Below are 25,377 nucleotides of genomic sequence, written 5' to 3' on the forward strand. Positions count from 1 at the left end.
TCTTAACGGTGGGGACTCGCCGGTAGATGTTAGACTGTCCAGGCTTGTTGAAAACAATACCAGAGGTCTTTTCAGGGTTAAAGGAGAGCTTAAAGTTGTTGCTCCAGGCAAGGATCCTGTCAAGGATTGCATTGCAGTTAAGCTCCAGATCGGCATGAGAGCTGCCACCATACAGAATCAGTGCATCGTCCGCATAAGCAACTAGGTCATGTTGCCCAAAGTTTTGACGGAGAAAATCGTCAAACACCACATTCCAGAGCAAAGAGCCGCAGACCAAGCCCTGTGGACAGCCACGGACGACTTTTCGATGTACAGTGTGTCCACCAAAGTGTAGAACAGCAGAATGGTCTGTGAGGTAATCTTGTATAATATGATAAAGATTGGCAGGACAACTCTTCTTCCTTAGGGAGTGAAGGACAGATGGCCACCAGCAGGGCCAGATTTACATAAGGGTATTTGGGGCCTGTGCCCAAAACTAAAACTTTTCTGTTACCGCGACAGCCTAGTGTGGCCTAATCATGAGGGCAACAGGCAGAGAAAACCAAACCCGAGAAAAAGTCTATGAAACATCGGAAAATTTTGGGAAAAAATTTTACATAGGTATTTTTCAGTTAAATTAAAATAATTAGTTTTACACAATAAAATATATGTATGTTTACAATAACCTTATTTTAAAATGAAATTTACAACTTCTTAGTTGAAATCTAATTGAAAGTACAGTATTTTGTGTAAATTTTCTAAATCATCAAATTTGCCTACTCTTAAAGGGGGGATCCCCACCGAATTTGTGCCCAGGGCCCCTGGATTGGTAAATCTGGCCCTGGCCACCAGGCACTGTCAAAAGCCTTGCTAATGTCCAGGCTGATGGTGATTACGTATTTGTAGTTTTCTAGAAGGCGATTGGTGCTCTTAATAACCCTGTTAACAGCGTAAGCCATTGAACGTTGTGTTCAGAAGCCGTACTGGTTGTTATGCAGCAAATTGTTTTTCTCAAGATGCCAATGAAGTCTGTTGGCAATGAGCCTCTCCAGGACTTTGCCGAGGACTGGGAGAAGAGTGATGGGGCGACTTTCTTCTGGGTTTCCAGGCTTAGATACTGGCACAATCTTAGCGTTCTTCCAGTCAGAGGGGAAGACCTGTGCTGCAGACAAGCATTGTAGATCTGTATTAGCTGATCTGGGATAATATTCCAGAGATGTTTTGCCAACTCAGGCGTGATATCATCTCGTCCAGGAGCCTTCTTGTTGTTAAGGTTGGCAATGATCTTATCAATTTCATGGCGCTGAAAGGGTGGCGTATCTAGGGTGTTGATGTCACTTGTAATTAGATTCCGGATCCCTCGGTGCTAGTCACTGTCTTGATTACAGTCATCTTCCAAACAGAAAAGGTCTATTTTCCAACTTGCTGCCTGAAAAAAAATCTTGACCAGGAGTGTCAGAATGTAGGATAGCACAACGCTTGAGTTTGTTGGTTGCATAACGGGTTATGAAACCCCAAGGGTTTTTAGCGGCCTTTTCACAAAATTGGGTCTGGGAGGTCTGTTTGGCCTTTTTAATTTCAGTTTTGTAGTTACGGAGGTGCTGGAGGTAAAGGGCCTTGAAATTGGAACGATTGGGTTCGGTAGGACAGCTCTGGAATTTCTTGCGAAGACAAATATTTTCCTGACGGAGTTCTTTCAAGTTGTGTGTCCACCACGGGACCAGCCTGTAATTATTTTTTTTAATCTGAGGATGTAAGTAAGACAGGCCTTCTCAATAGTCTTAATGTTCTTGTCAGTGTAGTCCCTGGCAATCTGTGGGTCAGGGTGGTTACAATTAAACAGGTTATCGTTAAGGTGACGAGTGAGGCTATCCCAGTCTGCATGTCTAAGATTAAACTTGAGGCTTGGTTGCCGGGAGTTTTCATCGGTGAAGGATTTAATATTAAAGGCGATCATGGCATGGTCATCCAAAGAGTCTTCCAGGACCCTCCAATCAGTGATGAGAGGGTAGCAGCTCAGGGGACAGGCTGTGACGTCTATCCAGCTGTGTCCCTGGCTGGAAACAAAGGTAGGGGGAGAGTGCGGGTTGTTGATAACAATGAGCCCGTTACGGGCAAAGAACTCCTCCCAGCTGCAGCCACGAGGGTCAAGGCGATCCCCTCCCCAGGTCGGGGAGTGAGCATTAGTATCACCAGTTAGGATAAAATAAACATCCCTGAAGTTATCCATGCAGTTCTGAATAGTGTTCAAGATTTCTTCAATAGCGAGTTTCTTGGGGCAGTAGAAGTTGATGAATACAAAGCAATGGCCATTGATGATGAGTTCTGTGCAGCAAGTATACTGTGAGCTGATGTTTCCATGATGGAGCAAGGACAGACCATTGTTCAGAACAAAGGAGACCGCCCAAGGATAATCAGGAGTTCTACGTAGGGTCGAGCAAGTGGTAGGGAGGCAGGCCGGGTTATTACGAACACAGTAGGGTTCCTGGCACATGATGAAGTTGTAGTTATTCAGGTGAGTGGTTAAAACTGAAGTAGCGGCTATGCTTCTGCCGATGTTGTATTGCAGAATACTGATGGTTGAATTATGTTGTTGGTCCATAATCAGTGCTGTTTATGATGTTGGATTTGATTTTCTGGTATACTAAGCAGGAGATGTCTCTAGCGTTATGTTCTTTCCCGGGCATCCCTTCTCCTTTTCTATCATGCTTACAATTGCAGCACACTGCAGGTTTGTCAGTATTGGTGCATTCTTTGAAGGAGTGCTCACCTGCACAGTGGCTACACGTAGGAGTCTGTTGGCTGCATGTATTAGTTGAGTGTCCGAACCTGCAACACCTGTAGCATTGCAGGACAGGGCAGAAATCAGAGACTCTGCACTTAGACCACTCCAGGGAAACTTTCCCCAGGATCAGCAAACTCTTGCACAGGTAGGGAGAGACTTGAGTAACCCGGTTGATGTAGTCCTTGTTTTTCTTTCCCATGGAGAACTTGATTTTGAAGACTTGATTGAACTCCTCTTCGCTTAGGCTTTGCTGATGATGTCATTTTGCCTGTATATGATAGAGGGGAGTTCCTCACGAGAGATCTGCGCTGGCACAGAGTAAATGGCAATATGTGGCTGTCTCTTCTTTGGTTTTTTAACGGTGATATGAGGTACCTCCTTTTCTATGAAGTTCTCAAGTCTATTGGCTTCCTGTTGGTTTCAAATTTCTATAGCTAGACCACCATTCCCCACGTTGCGGATTTTATCAATACCAATCCGGAGTTGTGAGGGTTTTATCTTTTCATGCAGGATCTTACACAGCTTATTACAGTTTTTCTCGTCTCCTTTGTCATATAGGAGGAGGACATTGTTATTAGATTTCAAAGTTTTAGTTTTAGTTTTATTAATAGAGTCCACCTGTTTTCCTGACTGTAGTACGGTACTGTATGATCTTTGGGTGGCTTTAGGCGAGGAGCTCATATTGCAAAGTTGTTCCACCTTTTCGTTAATGGACTTTTGGCCATCCAGTAACTCGCCAATGGGACCCTCAGTTATTCTTTTATCTAGTTTGGATGAGAGGTTTTCCAACAGTGACGACGGGGGGTTCAGGTCTAACTTGTCTACAATGTGGTCTTGTAAAGTACTATTTTTAGTATCTTAGGAAACTGACACTAACTGCGGCCGGTAAAACTTCCGTTAACCTAACGGGTACTTTACACGGATTCGAGATTAGTTTGCCAGGCCTGGACTTTTACACGTGCACCGAAAAGAATTAGTAAGAATAACGACAAATATTAAGTCAAAGCAAAAAAGTTTCAAATATATTTAATTAGTAAATAGAATTTACTATGTACAATTGTCTATAATCCAAAACAAAATTTATTAACGAAAATCAACAAGTCAACTCGACAATAAACTCAGCTACTTAGCTTAACTTAATATTAATTCCCCTTTGAAAATTCGACAAATCAAATACTTAGGAACTATGAACAGAATCTCTTACGAACTAAACGTCTATACCTCACTATACTAGGAACCTATTTCCTCAATCCTTTCGTTATCGTCAAATTGAACTCCTCTTTAACACCTTGGATCGCCTAATTCTCACTCTAGACTTCGACCAGGAATCACCTCGATTTGGAAATCACCTCGACACTTTCTTCGGTTGACGTGCTGGTTTTATGCTGTGAGGTGACGTCACAACTCAGCTGGGTTACTCCCCTTATTTACATACTTAGTTTTCTAACATTAAGTTTCTTTCTGGCAGCTTTAATTTCCGACAAAAGCTTATAAATTGTTTACAAAGTATTTAGCACAATTTTCTGGGATGTTATGATGGTTTAGTAAGTTCTTTGCTAGTGAGTGTGGGGATTCCCCCCTCCATTTTTTTTTCTCTGCGGACTGTTTGTTTCCGCTGGGCAGCGCAAGTGCGCGAGATTTTTTTTCCTACGGCGCTCGTTCCTTTGCGAGTTGGTTTATCTTCTTTTTTCGTTACTAATAAGAGAGTGGTGGGGAACCTTCGTCCTAAATAAACATAAGCCCCAAACAAAATATAATAAAACGAAAAATGATAATAAAATAAAAATAACGCTCGGACTCAGTTCCTTACAGTCTATATTGTTTGCCATTGAGCATTGCTCTTGGTGATATTCCTAAGCTTTGAGTTGATGCTCTGGAGTTCGAGATTCCACTTATTGTGGTCACAGTTATTTATATAAGGTTTGAGTTTTTCCAACATGGGTTGTATACCTTGAGCAGGGTAACCGTCCTTGACATTGCCCACAGTGGATAGCAGTTTGTCGTTAACAATGGTTTCTAACCGGTCGCAGAGAGCTTCCAGTCTGTGACTGATACCGAAAGTTGACCTAGGTGGGTGTAGAACTGGCATTGGAGGAGTGGCCTCCGCACTTAATATGTCATTGTGCGATTTCAGCTGGGTCTTCTTCTGCAGCTGGTGTTCTGTTGAGGGAGAAGAGGGGGCCCCCTGACCATGGGCACAAAAACACTGTATGTCACTATCTTTGGGGATGCAGTTCTCCTTGATGGTTGTAGAGGCAAGGTCGATTAATTTTTGCACCTGGTCGTTGATGTGCTTGTACTTCGTATTTTGAGCAGAGTTCAGTCGTTTGGAGGTCTTATCGGCATAGCAGCCTTTGATCTCATCAGCAATGTTGAAAGCCTTCTTCAGAAATGCAGTCAGCACTGTATTCTCCTCGGAGCACATGATGCGCGTAACGATGGTAAGTGTAAACAGCCAACCAAGAGAGTGTAATGTAAAATGTACAGAGAAAAGATGCCAGTGGCACAAAGACTCTGTCCCAGTGGGATGGGATCCAACTCAGACAGAGGGGAGCAAAGTGGTTGGCAGGTGAAAACGAACAAGGCACTTACCGCAGCAGTGAAGCCATGGAGAGTTCCAGCTAAGAAGTCCAGAGGGGAAGAACGGTCCAACTCCAAGTACAGCAGAGAATCCTTAGAAAGTTGTCAGGGAGATCCAGGAATTAGTCACAAACCTGTGAAGAACCGTAGGGTGTGGCTGCAGAGAGATGATTTCAAGTAATTCACAGAGAGAGCACCCACTGTTGAAACACAAAAGTTCAGTCAGTAAGTCTTGGTGCACGCTGTGGATGCAGGTAGCAGGTGGTGGTTGACCCTTGGCCGGTGGAGGGAGCCCACACTAGTCGGGTGGTACCGTTGACACCAGCAGGACTGTACAGTCCTGCCTATATGGGTCGTTGGTGCTGAGTAGACAGCCAAGCCGGTGTATCCACTGGCTGGTTGGCTGAATAGGAGTCTGTCTGCTGCAATAGTGGGTCTCCCCTAAACCAAAGGTAGACAAGTCCACAATTACCAAGCTAGAAGAGGTGGCACAGGTTGAAGTCAAGATGGCTGCTACTGCTGTCTTCTGCTTTCTTGGTCATGGAAGCCAATATGGCTGACACAAAAACCAAGATGTTTCCTAATTTTAGGAAGCAAAAAAGTTAGGCTTAACAAACCTAAGCCCCTAAGCCTATCCACTGCGCTAGGCCTAACGTAGCCCTAACTAGCAATACTTTAGCACTGACTACACTAAGCTAAGCCTAAATCTAGGGTTAGCGACACGACTTAGCAAAAATATAAGGTCTGGAGCTAACTGACATAGGTCTTACCTCCACAAAAGCTAAAACCCGGACCAATTTTGATACAATGCTTTTTAGATTAACTAATACTTCATAAAGAAAAGGAATTTAAATAATTTCGTATGATATCAATGGTTACAAATCTGAAATGAGCCATTCAATATATTCATCTTATTTGTTCCCAGTACTAGATGATCAAGATAGTTTGACTTTTTGATACTATTTACATCATTTGATTTTCATTTATTTCTACAAATTCCTCTTAGTAATTCCAGTTAAATTTACTTTAAATTTTATTGTAATAAGCATAATTATGACAATATTGAGATTGTCATTGTTGTTTGTTTTAGTGTGACTACAAATAAAACACAGATCAGATGTCAGTCTTGCTAATAATTTCTTAATATAATTTGAGAATCCTTACTAAATGGTTAAAATGCCCATGTCAATGAGGCATGCCTTATGAATTTTGCATTAAGAATTTTATGTCTCACTTCCTCAAAAATAAAATAAAATTCATTTATTGTAATTGTTTTGGGAGTTTCTGTACTGATGATGATAACCAACTGATAACATTGATCAAGATAAATAAGTACATTTAGTGGAGATTCTGATTTTATCAACTCTTGACATTAAAGGACAAGTTAAAATTATTAAAAAATATATAACTTGAAAATTTATTAATTGTAATTATTATTATTATTAATTAATGGTAATTCATCCAGTGTATAATTAAAGTAAGAAATGCCATTGGCATTTCTTACTTTAATTACAGTTTAAACTACTGTATTGCAAGAAAATAACAATTAAAATATAATATTTGCTATCAGTTCTGACTAATAGTAATAACCGTTTGTTTATTTAATTTTTACGATAGGAAATGTCATGTATATGATTGCAAGATTTCCACCCTCATTTAACAGTATAACCCAGATACATAAAATAAAAAGAAAAAATAACAATTATGCATCATCATATATATGTTAAGTCTGATACACAAAAACACAGCTTAAACATGCTTATTTAACAGATGACAGCTATAATAAAAATTGATTACCTAGACAATAAAGTCTCATAAGTGTATTTTAATTTATAGTTACACTGCAATATAATAACCCCCATTGTGGACAGATCTTTTCATAAATGTTAAATGGAGATCTGTGCAATATCTGTGAATTACTAACTGTGATTTTTGCATTGCAAACATTATTCTTATTCCCAAATCATGTGATTTTCAAATTCTCAAACTGGAATTTTGTGTTCATTACTTCATTACTATATATAATTCTTGTTACTTGAGGTACTTGGTTTAGTACCATGCTCAATTTAGTGTCAGTTTGGAACAGATAAATGATAGTGCTAAACTGAGATTTGACTATATGTTTATGATTGAATAATTTATAATCATAAATTATTAAATACAAAACACGGATTCTACTGTGTCATTATTTTTTACTTACAAGTAATTTTTATTAAATTATGGATGCATTTTTTTGGATGAAAAATATAGTAATAACATGCTCATTGTTGAAAAGAAATTATGAGCAAAGTCAATGTGAATTTCTTGTTTGTTTTCATGGCTATTGATATTTTTATTTTAAATTTTTAAGAAAAAAACTATAATTTTGTCCTTTTTTTTTAGAGTTCTTAAAATAAAAATGTTTATTTTATTTTATTTTATTTTTAAGAATTTAAAATATAATAAAATAAATTATATTTTATTATATTCTAAATTCATTTTTCTTTAAGTTGTTTAGTCAAGTTTAAAGTAACCATTTACTTTCTTTTCAGAGTGTTTTTCTATAGAACTGTTCTTAGGGCATAACAGTTCTAGCAGGACTACAATTGAGAAAGCTAGCTGATATTCTAAAAACTGAGCAGTTGTGTTAAATTGACTGAATATAATTTTTTCTCAAAATCATAACTTTGAAAGAGTATAAGCTTTTTCACTGAATATGGTCTTTAAACTTGCATTGTTCTGTATTTGGAAAAAGAAAAAGCATCTCTGAATGAATAAAAAACCATAATATATATATATATAAAATCTGAATCTACAAACTTTTAAAAATTATTTACTTATTTCTAGTGCTATTTTTAAGCTTTGTTAAACAAATTCACAATAGGAATTTTATTATTAGTTCTAATTCCAACAAACTTAAATTGTTGGAAAATTGTCTGGCTCAGTGTAATCTATATTATTTTAATAAATTATCTTGCTGATTTTCAAAAAAGTTAAAATTATTTAAACTAAAATGGTTTATTTCTCAGTAACTAATAATAAAATACCACAAGATGATCTTAATCTTAGCTTCTGAACTCTATATAGTCATGATTACTTCACTTCTTTTATTCATTTCCTACATTGCATCTCTTATTCATTTTTGTCAACCCCACCTCTAATTGTAATTTGTCATTGAATCCAATGTGCATTAATGTCTATATGAGTGACATAGTCTTGAATTGTCTTTATCTTGAATACTTCTTACAAATACCTAAGACAATGCGAATATAAATGATAATATACCTTTTATTTTCTATTGTAAGTATTTTTTGCTATACAAGGTAGTTTATTTTAATCAAGCCTCTGGAATAACATGAAAAATACACATTTGACAGAAAAATTCATTATATCTAGTTAAAGTCTAACAATTTAGATATAATGACCACAAGATAGACCACAAGATGCTTCTATCAGTTTCATCATGGATGGCATATATTTATCGTACGATTGGTGAAAACAGGGTCAACTTCATTTTATTAAAGGATAACCTCCATTTTTTATTACATATTATGATTCTACATAAAAAACAAACATTTATCTGAAATACTTTTTCTAAAAATGCATTTGAAGTTTTATCTGGCTGCACACATGTCCGGAATATCTGTGAAATTCACTGAAAAAAGAAAGAAAATGCTAAAATAATCATTAGGAAACTATTGTTGTTTGGTGGAATCAAGATCAACATCTTATCATTATCACAAGCTTGATGGCTTTAACATACTGGCATGATTTTTTTATATCTGTTCATTATTTGAAGAAGAAAAAGAATGATTCTACCAAATAATAGTTTCTTAATTTTTTAATGATTAAATGAAACAACCTATATATAGTAGCAGCATAGAAATTGCATCACCTATGATATATATACCATAAAGCATTCAACGGATAAGAAAAGTAGCATATTTAAGCTATGGAATTTTTAATGATAACATGTAGTACAGGGGAGAAGCTAAGAAGAAGAAATTGATAAAATACAATTTATTACATATAATGCTACATTGAAATTAAGTGTTATTTGCACCATAGACTCATAAATACTGTTAATGAACACTGTCGCAAGAACTATACCCATTCAGTTATGGAAGCAATAAAAGGAATTCACAGTGTAAGTAGGCCTGAAAAACATAACATGAACAGTTATTTCTGGTTGAATGGGATCTCAGTACTTTGTAGAATCATCCTGAGCCTACACAGTTTTGGAGTATTCCAACATAGTAAATGAGTGTATTCAAGTATTCTATATCAAACTTGTGATACCAAACTCTTATAATTACTCCTGCAGTTGCTATTTATTTTCAGACTTCTTATCTGAAATTTTTATATCCATAAATATGCTAGCAGTTCTTAATAGGATTGAGATCAGAACTGTTACGTGGCCAGTTTTGCCATCTGATCTGGGCTAGGTCTCTTGTAAGAAATTTTTTTTACCTAAACAACAATTTGTGTGTCAGGTTAAGTGATGATAATGCTGTGACGATCGGGATATTGTGAACTTTATCATTTATATGTACCTTTATAATCTTTTAACTATATTTTATACAAACTCTACATTTTATACAAAAACGGAACGAAATAGACCAAAAAGGGTTAGTTAAACGGGAAATCAACTGATAAATTCTGTTGATAAGAACAGTTTAAACTCGATTCCCACGAGTTGAGTTCCTTGTTAAGATGAGTCAAATTTCGGTGACACGACTACGTCACCAATAATTTTATTGGTCCAAGAAGATCATCTCTTCTGACGAAATCAAAGAAGGGCCTGCAAACTCCCTCCCCATATAAAAAGGGAGCACGATGAGTAAGACGAAGAAGTTGTTACTGACCGTGTGTTTGTGCGCTCAAAAGGATAGTTACCTGTCGCTGCCGATCCTCCCTCATCATCTATATTCAAGCCGAACTGTCATCGTTACACTTCCTATCTGAACAACTATTACCTGTTAGTGGACAGAGTCATTACCGACGATCTACTACAAGATCATCTATTCTTAGTCCGAACGCCTACAACGGTCTATAAGGATATCATCGATTATTACATCGACATCCGACTACATATCTTAAGGTATTTATCCTACACGCGAATATTTGTAAGCTCTCTCTCTCTCTCTCTAATCCACGTAGATTAATGTTCGCGGATCGCGCGTCATGTAACTTATCATCGCCTGTAAAGTAATCGTTTGTACCTAATTAGTCCTATGGAAAAAATAAACGGGTATATTTTTATATATAAATCTCTGGGTGCGTTCTTTCCGTCATCCTCTCCACTCGCTTCATTCCGGGTCTAACCCATACGTAACCGCTCGCGCAATTGATTTTCTGTATCAATCTAAGGATACAGTGGTGTCATCCTGACGTGGTATCAAAGAGATACCGGCCCTATGGTCACAATGCTAACAAATTGTAGAAAAAGGACACATTATACTTTACTCACCATCTTGGTACAGTGATATGATGTAGAGTTGTCCTTGAAGATGCAGGATTTAGTGTTACAAAATTGTTTCTTGGTTATTGGATTTAGCTTGGCGGGTAAGATTTTTTTAGAACACTGCATTTACAAAGTATAGTCTGTTGATACCTGTGCTGGATAGCACTCCCACACCATTTGACTGACTGGAACTTACTATCTGCATCAAGCAATTCCTGTTATAGGCCTCACCTTTTCTTTGCCTAACATAGGTTTGCTATCAGATTTTTGCAGGTTAAATTTGGATTCATAAGAAAACATAACAGAATCTCACATGTCAAAGCTGCTGTCTACACATTTTACTTGTTGACAGCTTCTTAAGTGGGCAATAGTCTTATAATCCCATGTTAAACAGATGATGATGATGATGCACAGTTCTTGCATTCACTTTTACACATATTTGCTCTTTCCCTTTACTTTCAATTTGGAAGAGCTAGCAGTATGTTCTCACATGCCAAGATACTTCAGCATTATATTCTGGCATGGTATACTCACATGTTTACCTCAGCTTTTCTTTCAATGTTTCCTTTATAACAAATGTGCAATTGTTGATTGATGAAAATGTATTCTTTGCACTATTTTATGAGAGGATAAATCTTCAGCATTTAAAGCAATTATAGACATTTTACAAGGAGTTAACTGTTGAAAATTTTCCATTTTGTGCATAAAGTGTACCTTCACATTAGTTTTTATACCAATGGAAGATGCAGTCATTAGAAACATTGTTGCATTGGCCAATGTTTCCAATGGCTGCATCTCAGTAAATAAAAAATGTTTTATGATCTCATGGATGATGCAATCTTTATGGTTTCTTGCAGATCTGCAGCAAAGTGATACTTTAATTTAAACAGAAAAATGCATTCCTGTCCAGTTGAATCTATAAAAATTTCAAGAAAAATGCAGACATAATTTATGGACAGCCCCATTGAGTGGTAGACTGATGCCTTTACTGCCTTGGCCATCAGGCTATATTGTAATATAATAAATATCTATAATTATGTATGATGCCAAAGTCAATAGTGTGCAACCAGTAAATGCAATTTTCATTATACAGTTTTTATGTTATTTATTTATTATTTTCATGTTTTATTTGTTATTAGAACATTTAATTTACCTAAATTATGTGTATTTACTGTCCAGTCTGGTCTAGCAGTTATTAGATTTTGGAATATTTTCAAATTGAATTTTTTAGCTAAATTAATTTTCTATATTGATTTTGTTAGATTATTGATTTTAATGATATTTCTGAACTTTTGTTATTTCTTGTTAGTCATAATAATTATTGTAAAAGCCATATGCTATATTGCTTTCAAACATGATAACACTAACATATAAAACAAACTGGAATAAAATATCAATATCAAATATCAAAGTTAACTCGTAAGAGGCTGAGATGGTGCATACCATCTTTAACACCCATCACATTAGATCTTTTGGTTTCCTGCAGATTTTTTAAGGTAATGAAAGGAGAGAAGTTCATCAATTACAAAGACACGGATTCATTATTTCATATCTGGAGGTTTTTATACAATACCCCTTAGTTGAAGGGATAGGATGGCTGGAAGGCTTTTTACACCTTCTGAGAAGGGTGTCATTTGTTCTTATTATTTGATGTAGGATATATGAATTTTATTTATTTTCTGTATTATCATTTTTCTTTGTACTTTTATTATATTTATTTTATGTGCTTCTGATGGAATACCAGTTTAAATGTATTCCAAATTTTTTAAATCTGTTAATTTGCTTGGAGCATTCTTGCATTTGAATGTTTGTTATGAAGAGAATTCCATTTTGTTATTTTGAACCTGATGAAAGCCTATGAATGTGGCTGAAAATGTTAGTTCAATAACATGTTCAGTAAAGAATTATTGCTGGAAGGATAGTGTTTGTGTGTGAGATTTGATGACAGTATTGAAACATGTTGCTTTTATATTATGAGACCTTTCTAAGATATAATATAGATGTATTTTATATAGAGTATAGCTTCCACACTATGTCTTGAAAATAAAATATAATTAAACTTTCAAATTTATATAATGATAAATCTGTAAAAATCTAAAAGTATTCAGAATATACAAAATAGTCCATTAACCATGTGGTAATTAACACCTGTTTAGAGAATCATTTGTTATAATTTTGAAAATTGATATTGTTATAGCTCATTATTTAAATTCAAACTTGTAATTTTATACTTAGATAAAAATTTTTAATTGCTTCCATTTTGTTATAGGTGTTCCTTTGACAAAATGCTCCATAGCTAATTACAGTCATGGTCATCGACCACCATCTTCATTAACAGCAGTTTCACCTGACGGTTCATTATCATCTCAAGAACACTCTATTCACAGCTTGAGTCATCAGACAGTTGGATCTGGACATGACGTACGTTTATAAATATAACTATTATTAAACATTTTCCAATTATTAGTTATTGAAAATAATATGATTTGATAATTTTAGGAGCAGTCAAGTCCTCGTCATTCTATAGCATCAAATAACAGTTCTACTCTGAGCTCTCCTCCAAGTCCAGGTGAACATAGGGATCAGGGATCATCCAGTTATGAATCTCAGAGTTAGATAAATCTTAAAGAAGTAGAATGTATGTTTAGAAAAATTTACAAATGCCATACAGAAAGAAAGAGAAAGAAAGAGTAGTAATAGGAAACTGCTCATAGTACTATATGTATCATAGGGGACAATAAAATAATAGACTTCATGAAAACCAATGAGCATACAATGCAGAAAAAATCATAACACCTGGACAATAAATGTATCCAGCACATATAACAATGATGCACTTGCTCTTCATGCAGTGTCTTTTCTCTGAAATATCAGAAAGGTTTTATTTGATTGTACTGAAAGATGTTTAAATGACCAAACACTGCCAGAAAATTTGGTGGTGCTACAGAACTTTTTACACTTTTTTCTTATAGAACTGGTTTATAAATAAACTTTATCATGTTTTGTACTTTTTTATTTAGTTACAAAGTCATTTATAACACTGAAATGTTAGAATTTTATGTCCCCAAATTTGTGTTTAATCATTGTCTTAGTCCATAACTGATCAAAATGATATGGTTTAACCTGCATTAAAAATATATTATATATACATATATATTTAAAAATTTTAAAATTGCAGGCCTTAAATATAAATCAAAAAATACTTTTTATTTATTTAAATCAATGATTTATCAAATTTTTTGTATATAAAACTGTGATTTGTTGACCTGTGACAAATATAAAGTTTGGCTGTGTTATGTTTTTATGGATTTAAAATTATTAAATATATTATTATTATTATTATTATTAATTATTATTATTTTCTCTTTTTTTTTAAGGAAATGGCTTTTTTTCATTTTTGTAAAATTATTAAAGCAGCCATAGTTTCAAAAATAGACATACCAAATATTATTAAATTTTCATAATTGCTATTTAAATTTTGTTTTACTAATATTCATACAAGCGTGTGATTTAAAAATCATGTCATCATATCCTAATTGATGTCTAGTAAAGAAAATTCTGTAACCAGTTGTTAAAAAGTTGTAACAGACTACTACTCATGTGTTAAATAAAACAAAAAATACACTTTTAATATATTATGATTTTGCTTTCTATTCTTCTTCTTATTTTTTTAATTAGAAGTATACATAAATTAAAATATAATTAAATTTCAATAATAATATAAGCTTATGCTGTTTAGTATAAAAACTATTTAGAGAATATAATCTCTAATCTTTAAATGTTTTAAAACAGGTAAAACTATATATATTATACATACATATATTTTAAGTGGTTAAAATGAATGATTTAAATGAATAGTCCTTGGATATATTTAACTGAAATAATATTTAATAGTTTTTTTTATTGGGCTCCAGAGAACAGTTAAATTTCTAATGGAATATTCTTCATGTTCAACTAAATCAAAGATTTATGAAGCAAATGATTAGACCTGAATGACTTTCCTTTCCTTTTTTTTAAATTGCTGAAAATAAGAAGAGTTGGACAAGAAAGTATTGCCATTAGTTCACTGTCATTTACTATAATCCAAGTATTATATCATTATAACAAGAAATTCACTTCTATTCATTTTGTCTATGATGAATACAATTTCATCTTTTCCTTGTCACCAGATTCGTTATCTTAAAGCCTGAGTGATTTAGTTATGTCTAAGTCAATAGTTGATGTCCCCTCTTAAACCTTTCAATCATTTTCAGTATTCAGTGGAGACATGCTGATATTTCCTCTGTTCTGCATTAATCAATAGAATGATATAATATTAAAGTTTAGGTAATTATCAATCATAATATTTTAAAAATGAAATTGTTGGTTTATAGATTAAAATATATGTTCTCATTTATTTATATTTTAATATAATTTTTTATATTAAAAATAATGTATAAAGAATTTTCAATAAGTAAAATATACATAAATTTTAACAGTTATTTTTTTTTTGTGGAATGACAAACAATTCTCCTAGTTTCTTTTGATATAAGCAATGGAAATTACTGTTAAGGATATTTTGCATAATAATATGTTTAAAAATTTATGTATAGTATTATTCTAATATTAAATAAATTGCAGTAGTAATAAATAACAGTCTTAAAAATTGAGGATTTTTCTCATCTGAATATGTAAATACTTTGACATTTAATCACATAAGTACAGCCATCAATCATTTGTTACAAAATAAGTATTGACAAAATTATTCAGTTTCCTTTTTTTGTTTCAGTATTTCATCCTTCAAAAGAATAAAACACACATCAGTAATATTTATTATTTCTTTTATTTTCAACTTTTATTTTTATTTGACATTTTCCTTTCTCAACTCATCAATCTAAACTTGATAATCCTAGATATATTTTCTCGTCTCCAATTATTATAAATAATGTTTTATTATTATACAGTTTTGATTAAATTAATTGATTTTAATAATCTGGCATTTGAAATTGATTATAGTAATATTAACAAATGATTATATATTTATTATTATTATGTAGGTATTTTTATCGAATTTCTCCAAGTTCTTAAAGTAAGGTGGACCTCCCTTTTTCGGTATTCAGTAATGCAAGCTAAGTGTAGTATTTCTAAAACCTTAATTCTTTAAGGACACTTGCCTCCGCCCAAAAGTATTGAATAGTAATTGAAGCGTGACATTTTCAAGAACGTATCTGGACATTGGGGATGGAGTGTAATAAAATCTTTTATAGTTTTATAACCAGCTTAATTTCGTCAGAACATATTAAAGTGCGGAAAGTGAAGACGAAACTAATAGTAGTCGGTTAAATATAATAGAAATATATTCTTAACTAAACAGGAAACTTCAAATTCACTCAACGTGCAATCTCATTTATCTTGTGCAAGCTACGTGATTACCCTGCGGAGATGGGGCCATTGTCAAAAGCCCCTGAGATAAATTGGACGTTGAATTATTCTAATTTAGAAGTTCCATTCAACCCGTTTTTGAAATGCATTAAATTAACCAAGAAGGCTTTTTCCCTCTTTACTTTTCTTCAAAATTCATTTCTCCTCCTTTATCATAAAAAAAGTTCATAAAATTTCGTTACCATAAGGTATTCAAATACAGTATAAAGATCGGAAAGTTTTATAAAGGTTGGTGGTAATTTGCGAAGAAGAATTGTAAAGTTCTTTTACCTTCTTTACGCTCTCTTGATTTCTAAAGTACTAGTTTAAAATGCATTCATTGATTTTCGGTTTAGATATCTAAACCGAATGGAACGTTATACGATCGTCCCGAATGTCTGTCTGTCTCTCCAATTTTCTTATCTGTTTTCTGATAATTTTTCATATGTTTTATAATAGGAAAGATGCATTTATTATTTGATCCTAGACGACTTCAGATTATCTAGAGTAATGGCTCCAATTGTAATATAAAATGAATAAGATTGTTCTTGTTTAAGCATTGTATTTTCTTCTCTACGTGATTATAAAATTACGTTTATTTTTAATAATTTTATTCCTTTTTTTCTCTAATTAATGGATTTATTTTACTGTTTTTTAGACCGGGGGAAAAATTCCTTCAGAGGTATTTTATTCCTTTTGCTGTTAATGTAGAATCGAAGGAATAACACAAGTTAAATGATAGAGTTTTTCAGCTATTTTCCTTTTTCTTTCTTTCTTTCTTTCCTTTTCTTTTGTAGGCGATCGAGGAAATGACCGAGAAATTTTCTTTCGGAACAATTCTATAGAAGTGTATTGCTAAGAGGACGGACGAATCAAAGTCAGAATGACATGGAAAATGGTCGAAAATTGTCCTCTCCGTAAAGGAAATCCCATCCTACAATTTTAAAAGAATGGAGACGTATAGTAACTACGAAACACCTTCCAGAAGAAAAGAAAACGAAAATTGACGCGGAAAACAATTTTTAAAATTGTAGTAAGTTTAAACTCCGGTAAATGGAGTCGAAATGGAGACAATGCAAATGGATGATGAGATACTTGAACTGATTTGCTACATACTTAACCAGTAAATGGAAATTTCTGATTGAAACCGAACGAACAAAAAGAAAAACGAGAATAGGGGAAAAAAATTAATAAAGTAAATCTTCCGATGACGTCAACACTGTTTATTTTAATTTCCGTTCGTTTTCTAGAATTGGTTTTTAAGAAAGTTTCACCCTTTCTCTCACGACAAATCAATCGGTTCGATTAGCGATTTTCCCTTTCGCCAAATCTTCATTTAATCATTTCGTCTTGATTAACGGATTTCGAAGACTTCGATTAAATTAGAATGGTATTTGAAATGATTTTCAAGTTTTTTTCGAACATCGAGTTGACTGATAGTCTCCTTTCTGTACAAATCAAAATAAATAAGACTTGATGACTTCTAAGCACAGTAGCGGAAGTACAAAGAGATGTGTTCGAGATTCGACTAGTCACGTGGAACTCCAATCAGTAAGTGTCGACATTTTCAGTTTTTCTTAGCGATTAACTCCGTTTTCGGTATGAACGGTTGAGTTAATTTTAGAACATCTTCATCCATTTCCTTGAGAAATTAATATCAATAAGACTTATAGAAATTAATTATAAATGTTTACCTGCATAAACTCTGACGCATTATTATAAATTTGACTTCGGATCGGGAATTAAGTGTGAAACGTGTTTCCGCTCTTAATATCATTCTGCCAACTCCCCGATCTCAATTGATTTAGCCGTGCCAACCCCCAGTCTTCGGTTTATTCATCTCGCACTTATCTCTATCCTAACTCCACTGTTTAAGACTTATTAACAACCGGCCGACGAGATAAATCAATGATTTATAGTAGTGCGAACACACCCAGCTTTCTGTACTTTATCTTCTACAGTCGCCATCTTGAATCTACACTACTTGGCTTATCTTCCACTTTATAGAATGTTTGATTAGTATTAGTGCATAACACAATACGTCTCAAAGATCGTTATTGGACTTGTTCGTGTTGCGATGTTTCGCTTAGATAAATTCACAATTTATGTTTCAGGGTTCACTTTATGCGTTCACTTCATTTGTTCCAAGATTGTCTCGCAGATTATAATAATTTCAGTTTAATTTGCGGTTTATATATATATATACATGTACAGTCTACAGTGTTATCTTTAAGAACAAAATATTTATTCGTCCGCCTGAAATATTGGGAGAATGTGAAGTAATTTAACAAATTCAATTGTATGTGATGAGTCGAAAATCAAAAATGCCGATGTGTTCGAAGAAACCTTTTCAATTTTCCATATTCGTAGTGTATTTAGAATTCAGTTCGTGCTTTAGTTGCTTCTCTATCGCAACTACAACATAATCTTGATTTATCGTGATTGCACGCCTGAGTTTTAAACAATAAATGCGAAAAAAATGGACATCAAATTATTCATTTTAATCTTAATCAGTGAAATTGTTTTCGTCAGATTATAAGTTATGTACGATTATCGTTATTTAGCTTTAAATAAATATAATTATCGAGCAAATTTCCGTGCAGAAGTTATGATTTTGAAACTAGATTTAAAGGGATTTCTTAAAATTAGATCGTATGTTTTGTTGTAACGATTGAAAAGGAACATTAATTAAGATCGTTCCTCCAATGTTGAATATATAATTTTTTTTTTTTTCCTCCTAGGATAAAGTAAAAGTCGCCTGCAGTAGTAAAGAAAAGAAAGTCATTTCAGTCAATTCGAATGTCGAATATTTTCTACGAGTGGAATGTCGCGTTTGTCACCGAAAATTTAATCCGAATCGTTTGGACATTCACGTGGCCATCTGTGAGAAAGTATTTAATAAGAATCGTCCGGTTTTCGACTCCAGAAAACATAGACTTAAAGGCACTCCTTTACAAGCTTATCTACCGTTAATTTTGAGGCGATTAAAAGAACCGAGAATGCAGTATACTCAATGGAGACAGAAGCACGAGGAATTCATTCGTGCCATGAGAGAAGGAAGACGAGTTCAGTCTTATATATCCAGGGGACTCGATTTGTCTAAGTTGCCTCCTCCCACACCATCATATAATCCGCATTACATTCATTGTTGCTACTGTTTACGTAGGTTTGCGCCTAAGGTGGCGGAAAGGCATATTCCTAAATGCCAGTATATCGAATGTAATAAACCGCATCTCAAAGAACCTAAGACCAATCGGGAACCGGATTTGTCTAAAAGTCGTAGGAAACGTGATCCATCCCCATCTAAAAAGCCAACCAGACGTAACGGGGTTCATTCTAAGAAATCCAGCATAGGGTGTCCTTGTAAATGTTTATCTAAACGTTGTAAACGACTGCGTAAGAAGTCGGACGAGTTATTGGAGAATGCGGACGATTTGAATTCATTATCATCGACATCTACCAGCGAAACCGTAATTTATAGAGACACAGACTTCATCCCATTTTGCTTCTGTGCAAGTAACGTCGCTTCCAACAAAGATTATTGGCATCGAGAAATTAGTGAAATGAAATATTTACGTTGCATTCAAACTTCTCATCTGCTAGATTATGATAAAAATCTGCAACAAACCGAAAATATGGAACGTTGGTTTCTTTCGAAAAGGCAAAACGGCAATTGTCAGTTTCGTCCACAAAGAAATTCTTCGATGATAACGCATACAAAGCCTATTAAATCGCGTAGTAAGATACTTCCCCTCACAAAAGGCGACAGAATACAACGAGATATATTAATTAAATATTGTGATTACAAGTGCAAATCTTCCCCGAAGCAGCAGTCACAAATGGATTTTACTAGAAAACCACACGAGAACGAAGCGACAAATTCAGATTTTGGATCGTCGTCCGTTCAGGATGCTAAATCAGAAATGTCGTTCCGTCGTCGTCCGGCACAATTTAACTACGAAAGAGAAAAGGCGAAGTTGTCTTCTATACCGCCCATTTCCAGAATGCAGACTGCGGATTCGGAATGTTATTTAAGGTCGTAGGCAAAATGGAAGTTTTGAGCGTCGAGAAAGGCAAGATTTTCCAGACCGATGTTTTTTCCCTATCTCTTTTTAATAAAGAGCTTTTATTCGACTCGATCCCGCTTCACAAATGACTTTCAATGGCTTAGACACGTTCAATTAACTATAGTTGCGATGCTGTCAGTGCGATTGGCTACACTGTCATTCTTCCACTCGAAATTCGCTCCGATTGTCCACTTGGAAGCACACTCGCATCTTTCTTGATCTTCCGTACCTAATCTGTCTGTCGGAACGATTGTGCAGGAAAAACGTCAAACTTTTTCCCCCTCTTATCTAGCATCTAGTAAATAACTCCTCCATCTCGATATTCCGTGCCAAACCCGCTGCTTTCTAAATCGACTTGGCGTGGACCAAACGGATTTGTCATTGACAATTCTCCGGAATTTTCTCTCTTCCGCAAATTCCGTATTCTTTCCCTTCACCTACCGATGTTAAGAGGAATGGGGGGGAATAAAATAAGATTCAGTTCTGTACCGTAACCAAAACGATTCGGTACCGGCGTGTGGCGGGTGAGCATATTGCCACCCTACACGCGAGATACCACTTAGGAGGTGGGTTTAGGCCGAGAACACGTGGACATTCACATGCATCTATTTTATTGGTACCCGTCTATTTTATTTTAAATGGCGCGTGTTTACTAAATTAGAGGTTAATTTGTTTTATAAGATAATCTGCATATTTCTGTCTCCGTGTAAAATCGCTAGCGATATGGGAGGCGCGGTCAAATGGTGTTTGCCTCTAAATTAGTTGTAGTAAATCATATTATCTATTTTCTCCACCCCGTGTCTCCTTGACGATCCCAATACCTTATAAATCTTGTCGCCCGTGGGAACTTTACCAGATATTTCACTGTCTACTTACACGAGAGGAATATCTCGTGTCCTTTCGTGATGTGTATATTTTGCATGACATAATAACTAGACTCGGGCGGATACGGCTCTATCCGCACAACTTGAATAATAATAGAAACGGTGTTGTGTGTCCCGCAAATTAAATTATATTCGTATTAATTCAATCGTAACCTACTCGAGAATTCAATAACAAGCAAATTAGTTACGGTTGCCGACATCCGACAAATGACACCGAGAGATGACACTCTGCACCGATAATTATATAAAGAAAATTAGTTTGAAAATTATAATTATACCGGCGAACGAAAATGAAAGAAAAATACAATAATTTCCATTTAGGAACTAGTTCTTTTGATGACCAACTCTCGGGGATTTGTCGGAGGAAGACAGACAAATTCCTAGCGAGGCACAACGTAATTTACACCTTTTCCGTTCGGCCGTTAATGGATTGAAGGGACCTAAATCGACAAAACGTCTGCAGCCCGGTAATGATTTTTGAATTCTCGGGTGATTATAAAAAACCAAATATTGTACTTAATTAGCGGAGAGTGCACACGATGAGATGTCTACTTTGGCTTTAACACTTTGCTTGTGCGTGAGTCAACAGGTGAGTCATCTCTTGAACTGACTGGCTCGGAGCCAGGCGCCGGTTCTGTCGATTCCAGTTGACAGGAATATATTAAATCACACAGTCAATAAACTGGCAAAAAGGCGACATGTTGTCGGCGAGTAGAATCTGTTCAACGATGTAAAAATGAGTCCACTCGCTTTTAAGTAAGTTTGATAGAAGAACTCGCTTCCGAATAGGAAATCGTCCAATATTTTCAAATATTATAACAGGTGTTGTTTGTTTATCTGTTGCTAGATAATTGGCCAAACTTCTACATCCTATTATAACCAAAATTTGCATTTATACTACTATGATTAATATTCGCTTCAACTTTTTCAATTTTTCATTTTGTCTAATCTAAAAACAAATCTCCAGTAAAACTCGTCCCTAAAATTAAATACATTCTAAAATACAAGCAAAACAAATTGTAAATTATGACTCCATATTAAGAAAAATCATTTAAATTACTTATTTTAGAATTTCATTTCTGAAAGATAAATAGCACTAAAAAACAATCCACATCATTAAGCAAATTTGCTTCATTCAAACTTTTCAATTCTGCTTTTTCTTTCGAGTTTTGTGTAGCAGCCTTTTATATTATTTATTTTCCAGAGAAAACCGCCGCGACAATATTTAAAATTCTGCATGTCTTTGATTTATGAGCTGTCTTCGACTCACGTGCGATGCACGAAAAAGAAAGTCCCAGCATAATTCGAAACCAAAATTGATAGTAATCTGTTAAAACGCATTTTTTAAAAGAGTTCCACGTACTTAATTTATCGATCTGAAATGCTACAATCTTACTAAAATATTTTTATCTGCCGGGATTTATCCATTTTACCAAATCAGGCGTCTACCAGTGCAATATTTATGCAGATATCAATACGCTAAAAGGGAAAAATTACTCCGTTTAAGGTTTGAAACAATACTTATATTGGAAAATACAGAATTGATCCTGTAAATGTTACTTTCCTGCAGCATTCATTGTATTTGCGGTGAAGCCGCACTCCACCACGACTACTATATTCTGTTGAATTAATTCCTTTAATATTTTTAATTACCGTGGATAATTTAATTATATTAACATATTATAATTACCGATGGTAAATCAGGTCAGATATATAAAAGTGCGTAGATTGGGCGGAGTCATCTGTCAACTGAAGTTTCGAACCATAAAGCTTTCTATCGAATTAACCTTAGGGTCTGAACTAATTAATTTTATTACTGAAACTTATTTATTATTCTCGTTGGATTACTCATTAACCATTTATTACATTAATTTATTTACCTGGAGATTTTTTCAAGTTTAAGTATGTTACCTGACATGGATAATGTAATATCCAATACAATTTTTTTTATTTTAATTACTCTACTGTTGTATTTATCTAGATTAAACGTGGTAATAAATTTAAATATATATAATCTTAAAGTTTACCTACGATAATCGATGATAATCTAAGATTTATTATTCATTGGAAGATGTATTTTGCTGACTTACAAATGCGGCTGTTACGTTTTTCTTCGAGCGAAGTGAACAATTAAAGACTTTTCTTAATAATAAATGGAAGGTTTTTCGAAAGCATTCGTTGAAGTAACCGTAAATAATGACATTTATCCATCCACTGAGAAGAATTAGAGTTGTGCTGACGTAACGTAAAACACGTCGAAACTGAAATCGAAAATAGAAAAAATAATTAACGTTTAATAAACAAAAAACGTCTTAGTGAGTTAAAATTTAATTTTAATTAAAAACGATTATTTTTCGTCTTTAACGGACTGAAAATCTAGCCAAAAAAAACTCACTCTAATAGAACTTTACCAGCTGCGATTTAACTATTAATTATTTTCGCAGCTAAACTAAATGACGTTAAAGATTTCATTAAATACCACACTTAGAAAAAAAATGTTGAAATTATAGAGGTGAAAGACACGTAGAATGGATTTTGCTGACGACTGTTTAGTTGATGACAGGTCTCAAGCAGATTCGAAATAGATATATGCCATTCACAAAGTCCATTTCACTAATTGCTACTTACCTTCCTGACTGCGGCGGTGTTGCTGAAAATATCTCTATTGAAAAGACCCAGCAGATGATATGGCAACCAGCAAACAGCAAAAATCGAAGATATCACAACAATCATTCTTATAGCTCGACGTTTTCTCCGATGCGCAATCATATTCGGTGTAGTATCTTGGGACTCCTTCAAAACTTTTATAGCGCGACGGTATAGATCGGTGACAATCATCACAGGAACAATATAAGCCACTATCAAATCCATCACGTTGAAAACCAATTCTTCTCTATCATCCAATTTACATGAGCTCATCTTACGAACGACCACGAATCTGGGGAGGACATAAAGTAGACCGGAACACCAAATGAAAAAAACACATAAGAAAGGACGTCCCTGCCGAAGATTGAGAGGACGAACGATGGCTCTGTGTCTATCCATGGCAATGGCTACAACGGAATAGATGCTGTTAAACAGTGCCACTTCCAAAAGAAAGCTTAATTGAGAAATCAAGCATAAGTGTGTCTTGGACAATTTTTCTAACAAGATCAAAGTATTTATGGGGACTATCACCGAAGAAGCCAAGATATCGGAGAAACAAAGAGAAAGGACGTAATAGTTGAAAGCTTTGCGAAGAATCGGTTGAGTGACAATAGTGACGATAACCGTGGCACAACTGAAGATGATTAAAACGAACAAAACGTTGTAAATGGCGCACATGGCAATTTTTTCGTTGCTAGCATATCTATTTACTGTCGAATTCGACATATTTAAACCCAAGTCTGTGCCTTATCGTTTTATACGCTACTCCACTTACACTTTATATAACATGGCTTCTGTTTCTAAGTGCCAAAGGAGTGTTTACTTTCAAGATTAAGTTTTCTATCAAACCCAGTTTATGAAACTTGCCAATGATATTAATTCTGACGTCGTCGAGTATCATTCCATAAACAGTTATAAAAGAATAAATTATTCTTATTTAAATTTTAAATCAACTGTAAAATTACGTTATAGTATATCACTTATTTAAAGTCTCGTAACGTGCCAACGACTCCGCCCAATTTCTTGACTCTGATGTCCAAGTTTCTATGCAAAATATCGATCGTAGGGAGTAAGTTAAGAGAAAAGCCATCGTAATTCAGAATCAAAGACTTAGATACCATATTTTATTATATTCTTTATCACTTTGTATGTAAAAAATATATACGGTTATTTACGGCAGGTCGTAAAAAAACAGATATTTGTAGTAAGGAAAGAAATTATAGAACTGATAAATATTTCATCGTCGAAAGTATAGGTAACACCGTAACAACAATAACAAATTATATTAACAATAATGAAACATTAATCTAGATCGGTAGTAGGTACATTAACGAAAACATCATTAGGTCGTAACGGGCGCGTGACGTATACGGCATTTTAAATAAACCATAAACATCCGAAATACTTCTCTCGACTCTGTATATTCCTATTATTGTAGTAATTTGTAAGTGACTATAAGGAATATTCGGCCTTATGTAGCGGAGACGTCCCCGCCCCGAACTGCTATACTACCAGCGGAGTAACGACTATCAGACACGACATAGAAGCGTTACGCAGCGGGTATTTCCCACAGCCCTGTTAATCTGTACCAAA

At 34.5% G+C, this 25,377-nt stretch overlaps 3 protein-coding genes across 9 annotated transcripts in view; 2 read left to right on the plus strand and 1 right to left on the minus strand.

Moving 5' to 3' along the window:
* Nucleotides 1–14,422, plus strand: part of LOC136969637 (serine/threonine-protein kinase Genghis Khan-like) — a 190,014-nt gene extending 175,592 nt beyond the window's left edge. For all 7 annotated transcript variants that reach the window (XM_067263897.1, XM_067263901.1, XM_067263898.1 and 4 more), the window contains 2 exons: nt 13,057–13,208; nt 13,287–14,422. In XM_067263897.1, the coding sequence (XP_067119998.1) occupies nt 13,057–13,208; nt 13,287–13,403 (269 nt within the window). In that variant the 3' untranslated portion in view covers nt 13,404–14,422. The remainder of the gene's footprint in view (nt 1–13,056; nt 13,209–13,286) is intronic.
* Nucleotides 14,423–17,157: 2,735 nt separating this feature from the next.
* LOC136969641 (uncharacterized) lies at nt 17,158–22,094 on the plus strand. The gene is made up of 2 exons (XM_067263909.1): nt 17,158–17,738; nt 18,929–22,094. The coding sequence occupies exons 1-2, from the start codon at nt 17,664–17,666 to the stop codon at nt 20,228–20,230; spliced, it is 1,377 nt and encodes a 458-aa protein (XP_067120010.1). The 5' UTR covers nt 17,158–17,663; the 3' UTR covers nt 20,231–22,094.
* A 1,082-nt stretch (nt 22,095–23,176) lies between these two features.
* On the minus strand, nt 23,177–24,732 carry LOC136969732 (QRFP-like peptide receptor). Its single transcript, XM_067264013.1, has 2 exons — nt 23,767–24,732; nt 23,177–23,399 (listed from the first exon to the last, which is right to left on the minus strand). Exons 1-2 carry the CDS (start codon nt 24,508–24,510, stop codon nt 23,196–23,198), a joined length of 948 nt encoding a protein of 315 aa, XP_067120114.1. The 5' UTR covers nt 24,511–24,732; the 3' UTR covers nt 23,177–23,195.
* Between the last annotated feature and the right edge of the window lie 645 nt (nt 24,733–25,377).

The sequence above is a fragment of the Centruroides vittatus genome, unplaced genomic scaffold (genome assembly GCF_030686945.1).
Source record: "Centruroides vittatus isolate TY-2023 unplaced genomic scaffold, ASM3068694v2 contig_18, whole genome shotgun sequence".
In the NCBI taxonomy this organism is placed as follows: domain Eukaryota; kingdom Metazoa; phylum Arthropoda; class Arachnida; order Scorpiones; family Buthidae; genus Centruroides; species Centruroides vittatus.